Source organism: Sorex fumeus, unplaced genomic scaffold (assembly GCF_029834395.1).
Source record: "Sorex fumeus unplaced genomic scaffold, SorFum_2.1 ptg000044l, whole genome shotgun sequence".
Lineage (NCBI taxonomy): Eukaryota > Metazoa > Chordata > Mammalia > Eulipotyphla > Soricidae > Sorex > Sorex fumeus.
In genome coordinates this window covers 12,062,866-12,081,085 of record NW_026606101.1, presented here as the reverse complement: position 1 = coordinate 12,081,085, position 18,220 = coordinate 12,062,866, and the positions used below count along the sequence as shown (strand labels likewise).

General features: G+C 60.0%; 2 protein-coding genes across 2 annotated transcripts; one reads left to right on the top strand and one right to left on the bottom strand.

Annotated features, from left to right (window-relative positions):
* Positions 1-223: 223 nt before the first annotated feature.
* On the bottom strand, positions 224-15,598 carry NECAB3 (N-terminal EF-hand calcium binding protein 3). Its single transcript, XM_056121285.1, has 13 exons — positions 15,443-15,598; positions 13,835-13,859; positions 12,134-12,242; positions 11,253-11,278; positions 10,989-11,086; positions 2,154-2,290; positions 1,881-1,996; positions 1,660-1,739; positions 1,533-1,586; positions 1,205-1,317; positions 989-1,066; positions 438-529; positions 224-358 (listed from the first exon to the last, which is right to left on the bottom strand). The coding sequence occupies exons 1-13, from the start codon at positions 15,560-15,562 to the stop codon at positions 330-332; spliced, it is 1,077 nt and encodes a 358-aa protein (XP_055977260.1). The 5' UTR covers positions 15,563-15,598; the 3' UTR covers positions 224-329.
* On the top strand, positions 5,420-10,175 carry ACTL10 (actin like 10). The gene is made up of 3 exons (XM_056121463.1): positions 5,420-5,494; positions 5,977-6,200; positions 8,177-10,175. Exons 1-3 carry the CDS (start codon positions 5,420-5,422, stop codon positions 9,666-9,668), a joined length of 1,791 nt encoding a protein of 596 aa, XP_055977438.1. The 3' UTR covers positions 9,669-10,175.
* Positions 15,599-18,220: the final 2,622 nt, after the last annotated feature.

The window sequence follows — 18,220 nt, the reverse complement described above, 5'->3', positions numbered from 1 at the left end:
GTCCTGCCATGGTCACGCAGCAGGCCAAGGACATCAGGATCCAGGCCTCTGGAACCAGGCAGAGGCCAGAGGGCTCAGAGGCCAAAGACACACACACAGACACACAGACACACACACACAAACAGGAAAATCAAACAACACAGATAAAGAAACGGACAGCAAGCAGTCCCACAGCCCCACTGACACTCCCCGCGGTGTCCGCCATGTCTCGGAGAGCCAGGCCCAGGGCTCAGAGGCAGCATCGCCCGTGGCCAGTGCCAAGGTGACCAGTCCAGAAGCTTCAGAGGAGGCAGGTGGGGCCCAGGGTCCTTGGCTTAGACAGGTCAGGCTCAGTTATTATTCATAATCCACCAGGAGGCTGGGGGTCAGAGGTTGGGGGTCAGAAATACTTAGATCTCCCCAGATCTCAAGCTGCCAGGGTTGGGGGCACAGCGCACCTGGGAAGAACACAGTGGTGAGGGTGTCCGGGGCCCGCAGGTGATCGATGAGGATGCGCTGGAAGGCTTTGCTGCAGGCCGACTGCTGGTGCCTGCAGGGTCAGGGAGCCAGCAACCATCCCGTGGCTCAGAGCTCCCCACTTTCCACCCACCCCACCCCCTGGGAAGCCGGGGCCATTAAAGGGGAAGCTGTAAGAGCACAGTGCTGGGTGGGGTGCCAGGGAGCAGGGGGCAGCTCCACTACAAGCATCTCCCACAGACCTGGCACTGGGAAAGGAGATGATGGGGGTGGGGAGCTGGAGCGATAGCATAGCAGGTAGGGCGTTTGCCTTGCACGCGGCCAAGCCAGGTTCGATTCCCAGCATCCCATATGGTCCCCCAAGCACTGCTAGGAGTAATTCCTGAGTGCAGAGCCAGGTGTGACCCAAAAATTCCCCCCACCAAAAAAAAAAAGGGCCCAGGGCTCAGAGGGCTTAGGCAACTCTTCTGAGGTGACAGCGACACCTGAGGGCACCTGACTCACTCAGTTTCCCAGGGCCCAAGTCACCCACCTTCTCCAGGAGGCCTCATCCTGCCAGAACTCGTACAGGGTGAAGGAGGCATTCTCCGACATCCTCTGGGCTGACACACTGCGGGGCCAAAGAGATGGCCAGGACGGGACGGGACCCCGCTGCCCACCCCCCCCACCAGCAGCAGCTGATGGACACCCTGGCCTGGGGTGCCCAGCTCTCCCCCCGCGATGCTGAGCCAGACGGGAGGACACTCACTGAAGGCAGCGACTCTGGGCGCCCGTGAAGTCCATGTAGCAGCTCAGAGCACGGTGGAAGTCCTGCAGGGCCGCCTCCGCCACCTGCACCTGCCTCTGGGCCACAAGAATGTGCTGGCGAGGGAGGAGGCTGGGTGGGCGCCGGCAGTGGAGCAAGAGGAGCCACCCGCCCTTTTCAACTTGCAGCCAAGAGGCGCCCCTTGCGATGGAGCCTGGGCACCTCTTCCCCCCGCCCCAAGGTGCTAGTCACTGCCCCTCTCCCACATTAGGGGCCCAGCACTCGCCCCCTGCCAGCTTCCAACTGCCAGGCCCAGAGCCTGCTAACTCACTGAATCAGGTCCCTTGGGGTGCTCCTCCTCGTGCAGGGGCTCCAGCCGGGGGGCCTGTGAGGACACAAGCATGGGCCTGAGAAGGCGCGTCCCAGGACGGCCCTGCGGGCGGCCTCCACCCACTCACCTTGCACTCCAGCTGGTCAATGAGCTCCTGGAGGCGGTTGATCTGGAGCCGCCACTGCATCTCGGCTTCTAAGCTCTGCCCTGCGGTTGGGATGGGGGTCGGAGGGAGGCATGGACCCCTCCAACCTCTTAGAATAAACGAGGCCCTCCCTGTGAACTCTGGGAGATGACCCAGGCCCTCCCCCAGGCCAGCCCACACCCCTGCACCCCCTAAAGTCACACCTGAGTCACAGGAGCCAGACCCACTAGGGGACCAACTGGCGCTCTGCAGGGCCCTACGCCCTGCCCTCCGGCTGCCACGGGGCCTGCTCTGCCACGCCACCGTCTCTTCCTCAGACCTAAGGGAAGCGAGGGTCAGCACCTGCCTCCACCCCAGGCCCAGGTCAGGCCTCCAGGGCCGGCACACGGAGGTCCGGCAGCCCCCAATCCAGCCACTCTTTCTCCATCCTCCTCCCCACGCCCCCCAAGTCACAGAACAGGAGTATAGGTCCCTACCTGGGGGCCTGGGCCTGGGCCTCCAGGGTCTCAGCTGCCCCCTCCAGCGAGTTTTGCAGGGCCTGGAGCTGGCTCACTGTCTCCCGAAGAAGGAATCGCGTCACAAACTGGTCAACTTTGGAGGCTCGTTCATACTCCTGGGGAGCAGAGAACTGGGTCACCGGCTCTCACCCTCAAACATATCCTTTTTCAATTTGGCGATTTTCGGGCCCCATCCAGTGGTGCTCAGGGCTTACTCCTGACTGTATGCTCAGGGATCTTTCCTGGTGGGCTCAGGGGCCATATGGGATGCTGGAGATCAAACCCATATGCAAGGCAAACACCCTTCCCTCTGGACTGCCAGCCCACCCTTTCCCACCAGACATGTTTCTGTTACTTATTTTTATTATTTTTATTATTATTATTATTATTTTGCTTTTTGGGTCACACCCGGCAATGCACGGGGGTTGCTCCTGGTTCATGCCCTCAGGAATTTCTCCTGGCAGTGCTTGGGGAATCACATGGGATGCTGGGAATCGAACCCAGGTCGGCCGCGTGCAAGGCAAAACGCCCTACCCGCTGTGCTATCGCTCCAGCCCCAATGTTTCCATTATTCTTTTATGGCTTTTTTGTTGGTGGTGGTGGTCTGGTTTGAGGGCCACACCCGACTGTGCTCAGGGGTTACTCCTGGCTCTATGCTCAGAAATTACTCCTGGTGGTGCAAGGATGCCAGGGATCAGACCCGGGGCAGCTGCCTGCAAGGCAAATAAGTGTCTTACCCACCTACCTCTGACCTCCATCCCCCCAGACATGTTTCTGAATAGGCAGTTGCTCAGCTGCTGCAAATCCCCTGGGGCATGCTCACGGGAGGGGGGGCGGGGAGCAGGTGCCAGCCCCTCCCTGTGTGGGCCCCACCCCCTTCAGGGAAGCTAGAGGATTCACTGGGAGGATTGGGAAAGGGGGCCTGCGAAGGGGGTGCAGGTCTCAGGGCATGGAAAGGCCAGTTTTGACACCAGGCAAGCAAAGGTGTGTGGGTGCTGTATCTCCAGCTGACCACAGACTGTGTTTGCATCCCTTCATTCATTCATCTGTGCTGCCAACAGGATCTGAGCCCCTTGTGCTAGTGGATGCAAACACAGGAGAGCCAGCCACTGTCCCTGCACCCAGCCATTCCATGCAGCCCCTCAAGGTGGGAAAAGCCAGGGAGCTGGCGATGTTCCAAGCCCTGAGCTTCTTGGGATACTTAGAGGCTCCCCAAGTAACTCCTTTCCCTTCCCTGTGCCTCAGTTTCTTCATCATATGCGGGGCCCTGGGTTTGACTGTCACAGAGGGCTGGGGCAACAGCTCAAAGGGCTGGAGCCCGTGCGCTGCACGCTTTGCAAAACTGGCTTTCACCCCAGTACCTCCAGCCCCCAAAAGCACTGCTGAAAGTGATCCCCACTCCAAAGGTCAAGCCACAATTAACCTTCAAGGACTCCCGGAGTGTGGTCCAAAATCAAACCAAACTAAGTAAGTCATAATTTGAAAAATGGGGATAGAAATAGTTGTTTCACGGAGCTGCTTAGAGGTGCCAGTGAAAAATGTCTAAATATTATATTATCAAGTAGAATACTGACAGACCTGCGCCTTTGTTCGTCCAGAAGACAGATCCCCTGAGATTCTCCTTGTTCTCTCCCATCCCCGTTGCACAACCCCCACCCCTGCCCAGTCCAGGATGGGAGTCCAGGGGCTTGAGCCGCCTCGCGAGGCCCTAAAGAGCTGGGACCACTGAGCTCAGTCATCAGGCCCTCCTGCAGGCTGAGCTGGGCATAGGTATTGAGGTGAGGTGGGGTCCTTGCTGTCTCCAGCCAGCCCAGCACACTTCCTGTTTCTTGACCTTCTCCCAGTCTTGTTAACCTTCCTGTGGTCCCATGGTTCAGCCGGCTGGTCCCCTAGTCTCATGCCATGTCCCGCCCCTCCCCCCATTATAGTGATTTTCTTTTTTGGGGGGGTCACACCCGGCAATACACAGGGGTTACACCTGACTGCACTCAGAAATCACTCCTGGTGATGCTCAGGGGACCATATGGGATGCTGGGAATTGAACCTGGCTCAGCCGCCTGTGAGGCAAATGCCCTACTCGCTGTGCTATCACTCTAGCTCCCAGTGTGATTTTAATGTGTGGCCCCTTAGAATATCCCAATGACCCAAGGCAAGCCACTTGCCTCCTAGTTGGGAAATGCCCCTGACATGCTGTTGCCAAATCCTTTTAAGAGCTTAAGAATGACCAGGGGCCGGAGCTCGAGGGTATGTGTGCACTTGTCTTGCACACAGCAGATCCTAGTTTCATTCTTGCCAATCCATATGCTTCTCCAAACCCTGCCAGGAGTGATTTTTGAGCACAAAACCAAGAGTAAACCCTGAGCCAAACCGGGTGTGCCCTCCCCCATCAAGTCAAGATTGACTGGTTGCTTTTGACTTTTAGTCAAAGAAACCAGCCAACACAAGCACCCATTCAGTACTGGGCCCACAGAGAATTTCATTTCATCCTTAGAGCCATTCATAAGAACCATAATTGATCCTTTCCTTGTTTGTTTTTTGCTTTAGGTCACACCCAGTGGTGCTGAGGGGCTTTTCCTGGCTCTGCACTCAGGGATCACTGCTGCTGGGGATTAGGGGACCAGATGGGATGCCGGGGATCAAACCCAAGCTAACTGCATGCAAGACAGATGCCCTACCCACTGTAGTATTTCCCTCAATTGGCCCCATTTCCAAATTTGTTTTAATAAGACCAGAGAGAGCTCAAGGGCTATTCCCAGGACATTGCTCAGGGTTTGCCCCTGGTGGTACTCAGGAAATCACACTCAGACCTGCTGCATGCAAAGCACATGCTCATCCCATGAACCACCTCCCAGACTCTACTGACACCACTTGGCAGATGAAAAGACAGAGGCTTGAAGGCTACTGATCGCTTCGGCCAAGGCCATCCACTGAGTTGGTGTTCAAGCCAGAATTCAAACCCAGGGCACAGAAATTCCTCTCCATTCACCCCTAAGCACCTTACTAACATGGCCTCACATATGATCTACAAGCCCATTTCAACGACTGAGGTGACCCTAGGTCAGAGGTCACAGAGGTGACAATCCAGGTCAACCTGGGGTTCTGGGAGGGGTGGAGCCTGGAGATAGGTGAGGTCCTACGTGAGATCACAAAGGGGCCCTTAAAGGCTGGCGGGCAAGGCAACAGCAGTCTGGGTACGGGGTGACCAGCCCTGCCACAGGAAACAGCAGTTCCTGTAGAGGACCAGGATGCCCAGGCAGCCCGAAGGGGAAAGTCGACCCCTCATGGACAAGGCCCGGAGGAAACAGTCCAGCCACAGGCGGGTGGGTGCCAGGGGCCAACAGGCAGGCAAAGGCCAGGGAAACCCAGACAAGACAGCAGATGGGCACTGGGGGGGGGGGGGGGGGGTGAGGGACAGGCTAGTGGGTACCACTAGAGCTAAGGGTACAGGGAGATTCCCATGTTTCCCTTCCTAGCTCCAGACAATCCTTTTCCAAACTCTTGTCATCAGAGGCCTTGGGCAGGGCCAGGGTGGGTGAGGGTCCTAGCAAGGCCCGGAACCCCTAAAGGCGAATGGAGCAAGTTCTCAGACTGGCAGCCTTCGGGCTGGGGTGGGGTGAAGTGGGGGGAATGGTGTTGCCAGTAGGGCTGAGGGCGAAAGGTCCGAGGTAGGGACCCCACGGGCAAGGGAGGGCAGCGGGAGTGCAGGAAACGTAGAAGCGGCAGCGCCCTGGGCGAGGGTCTCCGAGGGACGGCGGCGCACTGGCCCCCACACCCGCCCCGGCCGCCCTCCTCTCGCCCGCAGATCAAGATTGTGGTCTTCTCCCGGGCCCGGCGACAGCAGGCGGCGGCCGGGCCTAGCACGCAGCCCGGGAGACCCGGGGCGGGCGCGGAGGGCTCCCCCGAGGGCTACCGCGCGGCGGCGCCCGTGCAGCACGGAGCCGGCGATGCGGGCCAGCGACGCGAGAGCGCCCACGCGCGCAAGATGAAGATGTTCCTGATCTGGCTGCTGCTGCTGGACGCGCGGAGGCACGGGCAGGGGCGCGACGGGGAGGGCGGGCCCGGCGCGGGGGGCGGAGCCGATGCCCAGCCGGCCCCAGAAGGCTCCCGCTGACCCGCACGAGCCCCAGGCCCGCCAGCGGTGTCTGGCCAATAAAGAGGATAAATTGCGCACAGCAACCCGGCCGCCGGCTCGGTCTTTCCGCAGCGGGGAAGCCAGGGTAAAGGGAAACTGAGGCCCGGTGCCTCGACTGTTTTCACTGCCTTCTTTGTGAATGCGGACCTGGGGAAGAGGGGCTGCTTTCAGGCATACACACCTGTCCCGCCCCGGGCCTGCCAGCTCCCAGGACCAAGAACTGTGAGCCTGGGCAAACCCAGGCGTGACCACCATCAAAAGGGGGCCTACTTCGGGCAGAGCCCTGGCATCTCTTGAGCCCTCAGCACCCAGTCACTGACCATGCTGCCACCCATGGTCACCAGTCAGCGCCCCCGCCCCCCCCCCCCATCACCTATTCTCTGTGGGAAGGACCCACTGCTGCTCCCTCCACCGTGGGGCCCAAACCAACTTCAGACTCTCCAGCCGGCTGGGGCTCGGAGCCTGTAGCCTGCCTTCCGCACGCTGACCTATCTATCTCAGGAGGCTCCTGGGTCTTGCTCTCCACTCACTGACCTGAAGAAGCACCTTAATCCCACAAACAACGCCCCTTCTGCATTGCTAGAGAGCATCTCCCCAGAGCACTGACACCCCCACCCCCGCCCCCGCCTCCCTCGGACTGTGGGGAAGATTTGCTGTTCCCCCAGCATCTACCTGATCAGGCGAGCCACGTTCCTCCTGAGGCCAAGCTGTCTGACCAAACTCAAGCGGCCCCAGCTGGTCCTCCCAGCCTTTCTGGGTACAGAAACAGGACATAGACTTTTCCTCATAAAAACACACAGGCTGGGGCTAAAGAGACAGCACAGAGGGTAGGGCATTTGCCTTGCACGCGGCCGACCCGGGTTCAATTCCCAGCACCCAATATGATCCCCTGAGCACCGCCAGGAGTAACTCCTGAGTGCAGAACCAGGAGTAACCCCTGTGCATTGCCAGGTGTGACCCAAAAAGAAAAAAAAAACAGGCTGGAGAGGCGACTCTTCAGAAGGATGAGAGCCATGCAGTGGCCACCCTGGGGACCCCTGAGCCTGCAGTCAGCCCTGCTTCCAGTCTGCTCCCGCCCCCACGCCCAACCCAGTTCCCATTGCCCTTCACAAGGTCCATGGAACCAGTTCCTCACTCGGGAAGGAGCCTTCTCTAGAAATCAACATGATCTTAAAATCTCTGCAGAGACAAGAGGCTGCTTCCCTCCATGCCAGGATTACTAGTACCTTTGGGGGAGAAAACCTACCCCCAGAGCTCTCTGAGAGATTTGGACTCGCTCGGGGCTGCAATTGGGTGAGCCCCTGAAAGTGGTCACAGATTGCCCCAGCTGATGCGGCCAGAAAAAGAGGAAGAGATGAACATCCCTAAAGGAGCCCAAAGATGAGACCATATCCCTTTGACATGCAAATCCTGAGCTCTCAGGAAAGAAAAACCAGGCCGCACCCAGATGCAGAAATCTAAGGCCCTACCCAGAGACCTCTTTGTGGGCTAGCGGCAGCCCACAGGACTGGCCAGAATACCTACAGGTATGTCAAGTGGGATGGGGGAGGAATCAGCACTGGTTACTCTGAGAGGTTGTGTTTGTGAGTGTGACACACACATGGGGAGGTGGGAGGGGCTGGGCTGGGGCAGTGCAGCGAGTGCAGAGAACTGAGGTCACAATGAACTCAGCGGAAGTTCTTTTCCTTCCTTCTCCCCTCCCGCCCCTGGCACCTTCACAACCAGGAACTACCTCCACGGCTTCTGCGAAGCTCAGGTGAGAGTTGCCCAGACATGGCCAGGGGCTCAAAGGTTGGGCTGAACTCCTGGGCCCCCAGACGGAACCGCTTACGTTCCCGTTGAATGCCACCCCACGTGCCTTCCCTTCCAGAGATCTGCGGCTCCCGCCCGCCCGGCGGCTTCTCAACACCAAGGACTTGACCCAGCCGGGTTCCCCGCCTCCCAGCGCGCCAAGGCTGCAAGCCGCGGGACAGCAGCGGGAGCCGCGCCAGTCCCGGAGACCCAGCCCTGGCCCAGAAGGCGGGGTCTCGGGCCTGGGGGCGGAGGCCAGCAGGGAAAAGCACGCCCCCCACTCCGGTGGGGAGATAGAGGCGTCCCGGCCCGAGGACAGTCTGGAGCCGAGCTGTGGTCCTCTGGCCCGGGAGAGCAGCGACCTCGCCGCAGCGGGAACGCGCGGGGCGCGGGGAGCCGGGGCGAGGCGCAGCCCGAAGCTGGCGTCTGTGCGGGTGCCCCGCCGGGCCCGCCGGCTGCCCTCCCTGGGTCGCGTGGCCGTGGTGGTGGACCAAGGCTCGGGCTTCGTGAAGGCAGGCTTCGCCGGGGAGGCCCAGCCGCGCCTGGTGCTCAAGAGCTCCAGCCTGGTGCCCCGCGAGGACCGGCCCGCGCTGTCAGGCCCGGAGGGCTGCGCGCTGGCGGATGGCACGGTGCGGGCGCACCCCATTAAGCACGGCGTGGTGGTCAACTGGGAGGCGCTGGAGGGCCTGTGGGAGCGCCTGCTGCTGGGAGGCCTGCGGGTGCTGCCCGAGCAGTGGCCCGTGCTGGTGAGCAACTCCCCGACGGCGCCACCCTCGGGCCGCGAGCGGGTGGCCGAGCTGCTGTTCGAGGCCCTGGCAGTGCCCGCGTGTCACATGGCCAGCACCGCCCTGCTGGCGCTCTGCTCCACCGGCGTGCTCTCAGGGCTGGCCGTGGAGGCGGGCGCCGGCGTGTGCCACGCCACCCCCGTCTATGCGGGCCACTCCTGGCTGGAGGCCACCTTCAGGATGAACGTGGCCGGCAGCGCCCTGTCGCGCTACTTGCGCGACCTGCTGGTGACCGCGAGTCCCAATCTGCCGTGGCAGGGCTTGTCCCGCAAGGCCATCACCAAGCTCAAGAAGCACTGCTGCTATGTCTCACAGGACTTTGAACGTGACCTCCGGGACCCTGACCGCCAACACCCGGCCAGTTTCTGCTTAGCCAACGGGTACCCAGTCTGCCTTAGCAGAGAACGCTTCTGCTGCCCGGAACCCATCTTCCAGCCAGGTTTGCTGGGCCAGTCTGAGCCAGGATTGCCCACGCTGGCCTTTCAGGCCCTGCAGAAGGTGCCCACCACGCTGCGGGGGCGGCTGGCCAACACCGTGGTGCTGGCCGGGGGCTCCACACTCTTCCCTGGCTTCACTGAGCGCCTGCATAAAGAGCTGGAGGCCCAATTCCAGCAGCACGGTGACCAGGCACTGCAGCCATGCCTGGTGGCCCACCCTGGGCGAGGCACCGCTGTATGGACAGGCGGCTCCATGATGGCCTCGTTGCACTCCTTCCAATGCCACTGGATGACTCGGGCTATGTACCAGGAGTGCGGCTCCAGGCTGGTGCACGAAGTGTTCAACTGAGCACAGACTGGCAAAGTGTGGGATGGCAGGGCAGGGGGCCCCAGGAGGGCAGCAGCAGCCCAGCTGCAGCTCTATCAGGCCAGGAGTGTGGATAAAAGTCTCAAGTGACTGCAGTTGGCATCAGTATGTGGTCAAGATGGTCACCCCATCGCCCTTTCTGGGACCAAACGGTAGTTGGGACCCCCACTTTGTCCTACGTTTTAATGACCCCCTCACTAGTGCCAGCTTGAAAAATGCCACTTTAGCTGCCCACCCAGGACCCTGTTTCCATGGCAACAAGACAGGTACTGCCCCTCACTTGAAACCAGGCCACATGTGTAGAAATCCTTGTTACACACCAGCCCCACATCCTGCACCAACTGGACACACTTTCTGGCCAGGCCCAAAGGACCACCCCTTCCTGGGGACAAAGCCATAGTACAGCATTTGCCTTGCATGTGGCCTACCCAGGTTTGATTCTCTGGCACCACATGTGGTGCCCCAAGCTTGTCAGGAGTGATCCCTGAGCACTGTCAGGTCCCCCCAACCCCCCAAAGTCAACCCTATCCCAAGCTCCTCTATTCCACATGAAAACCAACGAAAGGGGAAGGAAGCGTCCATTCCTCAGCTGTGTGCTGTGGTGCTCACTGACAAACCTAGGACCTCAGTTTCCCCTTTCCAAAGGCCTCAGGCAGTGTTCCCTCCCACTCCTTATTAAGAGCAATGGGATAGGGCTAGGGCTAGAGCTCTGGGACAGACAAGCTCAGCCTGTGAGAGGCCCTGAGGTAGATGCCGGCAATGCAATCAGGCAAGTGCTCTGCCACTGTGGGGTTTCTGAAGTCTCCACCCAAAGGCCCCTGTGAGCGCACAGATGTGGGAGCGCCTGGGCCTGTCCTCTGCCTGCCCCGAAGCTGTACCCTCTAGCACAGGTGGGAGCACACGGGTCCCCAGGCCGCCCCAACTGGCTGCTGGCCTTGGTACTCCACAAACAAATCTGGCCAATGACAGCGACATCAGGAGCAGCTTCCTGGATTAAGCACTTACTGTGTGCCAGGCAGTCTGGATGCTAAGGACAGTGAAAAAAAAAAAAAAAGAAAAAAGACAAAACCCCCTACCTTTGTGCTTATTTAATGGACACAACAAATGGATGCAAGTAGGTGCTCTTGTTATCCCCCGTTTACAGAAAAGGAAACTGAGGCCCAGGTCAAGATAAAAGGCGAGAAAGTAGGAGGGCCAAGATCTGAACTCAACCTTGAGCTGCACAGTCTCAGCTGCGACTGGGTGCAGGCCAGATCCCCCCTACCCACTCTGCGCACCCCTTGCCCTCACCCCTCCACTCACCAGCTTGGTGGCATCCATGGCCGTGAGCACAGCGCCATTCAGTGACTCCAGGGCGGCCAGCACAGGCCGGTAGACCCCCAGGTGTTCTGAGAAGTAGTCTACGGCAGAGGGGGTGCAAGGGTTCCCCGACGCTTCCCCACCACGGCCCCCCAATTTTCCAGCAACCAATTAGACCTCAGACCCTGAGGCCACCCCACCCTATCCCTCAGAACTCACCCACCTTCCCAGGGCACCCAGGAGGGCTCTTCCTGCCCGCCTACTCACCACACAGTTTCTCTGTTTCCAAATTGCTAGAGGGAAGAAAGGGGTCTTTCAGCCCCGAGGCACCGGGACTGGCAGCCAATCTGCCCCGCCCCCCCTCTTCCCTCCCTGCTCAACCAGGGGCTGAGACAGCATCTCACTGTCCCATCACACCGTAGCCAAAGGCAAGAACTCAACCCTCTCCCGGCCTCCTCCGGGGGCATTTCAGGCAGGGGAAGATGACTGTGGCCACTCCTAGGGAGCAGGCAGAGCTGGGAAAGTCTGAAGAAGTCGAGGGAAGACCTAGGTATAGCCCGGTAGCCAAGGAGGGCTTCCTGGAAAGGGTTCCCTAAGCGAGGCCCTGAAGAGCAGGAATTCAGGGTGCCTAGTTCCAGAGTGGGGACAGTGGGAGTCTAGCCCAAGCATCAGCACAGAGGCAGACAAGGGGCCCTGGTGTCAGCTAGGAGCCGGACGCAAGGAGCACCGGGAGCCGAGAGGCAGCTGGAAGCCTCACACCCCCATGGAGAAGGTCTGGAAGCAAGCAAGAAACTCAAGCCCGGCCCCGCCGCTGGAGGGCCGCCTGAGGCAAGGCGCGTGCACGTGCGTGCGTGCACACCTGCACCCATGGGTGCAGGCGGGCAGGCCCAGCTGTCCCCAGGCTGCCTCTGGTCCCTGCAGGAAGTGGGAATGGGGAGGGGCCTGTGGGCTGAACCACGGCTGGTGACTCAGGCCTGGCTATTTCGGGGTCCCAGCTGGAAGCAGTGAGATGGGCAAGGCTGGAGACAGGAGCGGGAAGGTGGGCGGAATAAATTGGCACAGAGCCCAGGCCCCCTCCAGAAGGAAACCAAGGCAGCAGGGGACACAGCGGGCCGGGAGCGGCTCTCCAGCCCCCCACTCCTACTCACTCGGTGGGCTTCCCATCAATGCCACTGAACAGCTCCCGCAGCTCCCCGGGGCTGAGAACCCCGTCCGCAAAGTAATTCTGGAATTCCTCAAACGAGAGCTTCCCGTCATCTGGACAGGGGCAGGGTGGCAGTCAGTGTCTCTGACCCCTGTCCCCACCCCTGCCCCAGCCCTGGGCCTCAGAAGGCCTGGCAGCCTCTCACTGTCACCCACCCAGGTGAAACAGAGGTCTGAGCCTGGTGGGGGTCTGGCTGCAGGAACCAAAGACAGGGTCCGAGATGTGCCCGCAGAAGGCATTAGGGCTCAGCATGCGGCCTCCCCAGGAATGCAGCCCTGGGCAGGGACTCGGTAAGTGTGTGTCGGGTGGGGAAGCAAATGCACAGGCTGGCAACTAGCCAGGTCATGGCAGAGCCTTGGCGCCACTTGCAAGGGCTTGGCCGCCCCGTCTCTGCCCTCGTGCCAGCCCGCAGAGCCCTGGCAGGAGAGTAGCTGCAGGCGCGATCTGGCTGCTCCCAGAGAAGCCGCAGGGAGGCAGAGCTCTTCCGAAGGGTTGACAGCTCTTTATTGAGTGCCAGGCTGGCTCCTGAGGACTGACTTCCCCCTTCACAGGGGCATGTCACAGGCTGTGAACACTGGTCTGGCCATCAGGGGCAGATGAGGGAGAGCGAGAGACCAGGATGGGAGAAGGCAGAGGCGCCTCAGCCGGGACTTGGGATGCAAGAGGAACAGGGCATCTGGAGCAACAAGCTGGGTTTAGGCTCCCCCTCCAACCTGGAGAGACCAGGGGAAAGGCAAAAGGGTGGGCTCCCTCCTGCCAAAAAAGACTGAAACAAAAGATTTGGGGATGCAGGGGGAGGCCAGCCAAGGGGGCTGCTGCTCTGTGGGTTGTAATGTGCCCTTTTTTTTTTCCTTTTTGGGTCATACCCGGCAATACACAGGAGTTACTCCTGGCGGTGCTCAGGGGACCATGTGGGATGCTGAAAATCAAACCTGGGTTGGCCGCATGCAAGGCAAACGCCCTACCCGCCGTGCTATCTCTCCAGCCCCCCGTTTTCATTTTCAAGGGATTCCCAGACCCAGGTTGGAGAACTTGGGCCCAGCTTTATGCTGACCAAGCCTTTCCAGAGGGTCCATATGAACAAGCAGGTGGGAAGCTGCCGCATCTCCCAATAACCCTAAGAATCAGGGCCAGAGTGATAGTAAAGGATAGGGCACCTGTCTGCACTGCATAGGGTCCCCCAAGCTAGGGGGCAAACCCTGACACTGCTGGTGTCAGCCTATATTCCCCCATCCCCCACCACAAACCCATAAGGACATAATCCCCCAGTAGGGCAGCACCTTGCCCAATCTTCCCACGAGCCTCACACAGACCCTGGGCAACCAATCCTGGCAACCAGGTGGAACTGGGTTCAAGGCCCTCAGACAACCTGCTCTGCCTCCCTGGGCTCTGCTTCTTTGGTAGGTGGCGAGGGTGGTTCATGCCCAGGTCCTACTGCCTGGGCACAAGCCCTCACCTCCAGCCTCGTGAACCCACATTCCTGGGCCTCCACTGGGCCAACCTTGGCTCAAGACTCCTCCAGGAAAGATGCCCCAATGGAGTCTCATGACTCACGATTCTTCTCCACTCTGAAATGTGCCCCAAACCCTCCACCCGCCCCTGGGCTTCCGAGGATCAACCCCATCATTCCGTCCCCCATACTCACCGTTCTTGTCTGCTCTGCGGAAAACCTAGAGGACAAAGGGGCATGGGTGGGAGCTGTGAGTGGGGGGCGAGTCTCCCACCCAGCTCATGAAGAACCCCCACTGGCGTCCTGCCTCCAGTGGCCTTTCCTCCTCCCTGGCCCCACCCCCCTCCCAGCACAGGTCCGCAGGAGCCTTCCTGTGTGGGCAGCACAGGAAGGACACACAGCAGGCCTGGGGTTTGCTCTCCTCTCCTGCAGGGCCAGCTCCCAGCACCCCATCTCCCACACACCAGCCCTCCTGGCTGTGCCCTTGGCACAGTCCTATCTTGAACGTGGGGACAAAGCCAAGATGCAGTTTAAGGGTTTCAGGCACCCAGCCTGTACCTGAATCCTGAATCTACCATGAGGCCACAGCCCACATGCCCCACTCTTTCCCTGGGGGTTTTGAACACCCTGACTAGCCTCCTCTGGAGTTCTTGCTTTCGTGTTAACAGGAGGGGGAGCAGAATGAGTTAACCCTTCCAGGACCGGGGCTCCCTATGAGGATAAAAGTCCTGAGTAGGCATGTGCATGTGTGTGTGCGCGCATGAGTGTGCGTGTGTGTGTGTGTGTGTGTGTGTGTATGTACATATACAGAGGGGAGAGGATGGCGGAAAGCAAGGGTGGCCAGAGAGACGTGTTAATGAGACATAGCAATGAAGAATCACAGCGCAGAGGGCAGAAAGGGGCAGAGTCAAGCCAAGGTGTCCCCTCATGCAGGCGCCAGAGAACCCCCAGGTCCCCCAAAGCAGCAGAGAATGGGAGAACAGCAGGTCTAGCAAGGCAGTTGGGGGGAAAGTCCCAGTGAGACCCCCTGAAAGGCCCCCATCCTGGTGCCACTTCCCTGGAGTCAGACTAGGTGCGAGGGGTAGGGGGCAGAGTCTGACTCCAAGGTCTGCCCCAGCTCCGCTGTCCCGCGTGGGCTGCAGGCACAGATGAAGGCACTTGGGGTTCAGAAGGGACACTGGGCTGTGAGTGTCCTGGGGTCACACCCAGGGTCTCTGCCTATGGGTGATCTCAGAATCCCCTAACTCCGCCTCTCTGTTTCCAAGACAGAGAGCCGCAAGGTCCGGCGGCTTGCGGCCAGGACAGTGGGTAAGGTGCTGAGTCACTGGGGGCAGTGGGCAGGGGGCAGGAACCTGGGGATCAGGATGGGGTGAAAAATGCCGGGGAGGGGGGCAAGCTGTGGCGGGTGGCTGAAGGCTGGCTTGGACACCCCTGGGGACCCATGGAGGCTCTGGGATGCCCTGTGAGAGATGCCCAGACCACCCAGGGCCAACCTGCTCTGCCCAGCCCTGGAACCCCCAGCCCTGGATGGGGTGCGCAGACTGACTGCTTAGGCTCCAGCCTGGGTGCCGGAGGGGCAGGGCGCGCTCCTGCGATGGAGCACGGGACGAGAGCGCCCCCCTCCCCCCCAAGCTCCCCGGACACGACAGGGTTGGGCTGGGGTCCTGAATCTGAGACCCCGGCAGCGGGAGAGGGATGGGACCAGGGGATTCTCCCGTGTGGGGTGGGGAGACAGAGGATGCACGCACGGCGGGTGCACAGGTGCGGGGGAACCCAGCCGCCCTCCAGGCGCCCCCTACTCACGTCCTGGAAGAGCGCGTGTCCGGCGGCGCCCGCGGGTGCGGTGGGCGCGAGGGGCGCGGGGGGCGCACGGGGCGCGGGCGGCCGGAGCAGGCACACGGTGAGCAGCCCCGCACACGCCATGGCGCCGCCCGCTGCTGCTGCTGCTGCTGCCGCGGCCCCACGCTCCGGACGCTGCAGCGGGCTGGGGGGACGCGGAGGGCGTGGAGGGGCCCGCGGGCCCATTGGCGCCGGCGCGCCGGGGGCCCCGCCCGCAGCTCCGCCCACCTCCCGGGCGCCGCCGGCGGGGGGGTCCTAGGACCGCAACTTCGCCTCGGTGACTCCCGCTCCTCCCCTGCCTGGAAGCGGGGCGCCAGCCCCAGCCTCTCGGTGGGGCAAGGGGCGCCCGGGAAGGGGAAACCCCGCACCGCCCTCTGTGTCTGTGTCCGGCGGGGCGTGGAGGTGCAGAGCCCGGGCAGCCCCCGCACCCCACCCCGCAGCCGGGTGCACGCTGCATGTCCCCGCACATTCTGGGCTCCAGGGACCGGCACGGCTCCGTGACTCCAAAATGACCCGTACCTCTAAGTGGGTGGTCATGGGCAGGTATTGGGGGGATGCGGAAGACCCACCTGAGGATCTGTGAGGTCGGCCACCCGCCTCCCCTCCTTTTGGTCACTTGGGCCCCTCGTAAATCCAGCCTGAGTCTTGGCCGGTTTCAGTACCTTCAGTCTCCCGGCGCGACCCCCCAACCGAGCCTTCTTGCAATCCTCTGGGCCCTCCTTCCCCATTTGGTCGTCTGCTTTTTTTTTGTCGGGGTGGAGGGAGGGGTTACACCAGTGGTGCCCAGGGGTTCATAAGGATTGAACCTGCTTTGGCTGCCTGCAAGCGAGCACCTGGCCCTGCTTGGGGTGTGATCTTTGCCGACTCTAGCTAATGCCTGCAGTGCTCAGCTCTTGTCTCTTCCAGGAAGCTCTCCCAGGGTTCCTTGCTTGTGTCTCCTCAGTCAGATCCTGAGCGCCACACAAGGGAACACAAGTATCCCTAGAACTGTAAAGTGACAGAATTGGACCACCAGAATAACCTGGTGAACCTTTACAAATGCCCAGAAACATCTTCAAATAATGGAGCCACAGTACAGCAGGGAAGGCATCTGCCTTGCATGCAGCCGATCCCGGTTCGATTCCTGGCATCCTATATGGTCCCCCAGCACCAGCAGGAGTAATTCCTGAATGCAGAGTCAGGAAGAACCTGAGTATTGTCTGGTGTCACTCCCCCCCCCCCCCCCCAAATAACCAAAACAAAAATGGAGCCACTGAGTAACCTCAGGCTGGGGAAAATAAAGTTCACTTTTACAGTAAAAATCACTGCATAAGCCTTTTTTTGGTGTGTGGGGGGGAGGGATACTTGGGCCACACCCATAGCTAAGGGGCTGTACCTGCCTTTGCTGAGGAGTGACCCCCACCTGGGCCCAGGGGAATCATGCCGTGTTGATTGAGTCAGGGGTCAGGCACATGCAGGCAAGCACCTTACTCTGGTACTATCTATCCAGACCCCAGATACTGGTGTTTTTGGGGTTTTTTTTGGGGGGGGGGGGCTCAGGGCCACAGAGAGGTGTTCCTTAAGAGCTATTGCTGGCTTTTGTTCATGACCATCTCCTAGTGGTTAGGGGAATTTATCTGGTGCTAGTGATACAATCAGGACTTGATGGGATGCAAGACAAGCAACTTGAGCTCTGTATATATTGTATTATCTTCTTCAGCCCTGGATCAGACTTTACAACAACCCCACCCCAACCCCGCCCCAGGCTCAAGGTTCATTCTAGTCTCTGCCTGTATTCAGGACTCACTCTGACTGCAGAGATCAAACCCGGTCCTGGGGGTGGAAGCCAAGTCAGCGGTGTACAGCCCTACCCACTATACTGTCCCTCTGGCCCCAAGCTTTTGGCTTTGTGTGTAGGGATCATTCCTAGTGAACTTAGGGTCTATATACGGTGCTGGGGACCGAACCCAGGTCGGCCATGTCCATGTCTCTGATGCCTTACTCCCTGCAGTGTTGCTCTGGTCCCCCAAGTGTAGCTTTACTTTTTTTTGGGGGGGGGGGTTGGAGCCACACCCAGTGATGATCAGGGGACCATATGGGATGCCAAGGATTAAACCGAGGTCAGCCGCGTGCAAGAAAAACGCCCTACCCATGGTACTATAGCTCCATCCCCTCTTTCTTAAAACTGCTTCCAACAAAATGAAACCAAACGGGGCAGAGAAAGAGGAAGTAGACAAGGGGCATTTCCCACAGCAACCCCCAGATAGACTTTCTCCCAGCACACAGTCTCAAACCATCAAAATATTTATTTAAACCAAAGCAGGAGACAATAGAGCTGTAGGAAGACAAATCAAAGTGCAGATTGGAAGGCAGGGCAACAGCAAGAAGTGGAGTGGAGGGGATTTCTTTAAACACCGGAGGGGCCTAGGGTCTGGGGTCTGGGCTTGGAAGACCCTTCACCTGCCCCTTCTGCCCACACTTTCAGTGTTGGACCCCCATTCACCTCTCCTACCGCACATCCATCCAGGGGGCAGCTGGGGAGAGCTCCCTCCCCACCCCCCCACATTTGTCAGTCTGTTTCCCTCCTTCACTTTCTCAATAAATAAACCATTCAGGCCTCAGCTCCTTCAGTGAGGCGAGAGGACAGCTCAAGGGGCCCCTGCCTGGGGTATAAGGAACCGGGGTATCGGCCCCACATCCTTAGCCTCTGTTGGTGCCCCAGGCTTGCCAAAGAGGCAACGAAAGATAAATAAATAACGCTCC

What these genes read in the sequence shown, in the direction of transcription:
- ACTL10 (XM_056121463.1), top strand. Translation starts at nt 5,420, where the DNA reads ATGCCCAGGCAGCCCGAAGGGGAAAGTCGACCCCTCATGGACAAGGCC. An exon ending in AACAGTCCAGCCACAGGCGG is followed by an intron (nt 5,495 to 5,976) that starts GTGGGTGCCAGG and finishes TCTCGCCCGCAG; the next exon opens with ATCAAGATTGTGGTCTTCTC. An exon ending in CTGCTGCTGGACGCGCGGAG is followed by an intron (nt 6,201 to 8,176) that starts GCACGGGCAGGG and finishes CTTCCCTTCCAG; the next exon opens with AGATCTGCGGCTCCCGCCCG.
- NECAB3 (XM_056121285.1), bottom strand. Translation starts at nt 15,562, where the DNA reads ATGGCGTGTGCGGGGCTGCTCACCGTGTGCCTGCTCCGGCCGCCCGCG. An exon ending in GACACGCGCTCTTCCAGGAC is followed by an intron (nt 13,860 to 15,442) that starts GTGAGTAGGGGG and finishes TTTGTCCTCTAG; the next exon opens with GTTTTCCGCAGAGCAGACAA. An exon ending in CCGCAGAGCAGACAAGAACG is followed by an intron (nt 12,243 to 13,834) that starts GTGAGTATGGGG and finishes GCCCCTGTCCAG; the next exon opens with ATGACGGGAAGCTCTCGTTT.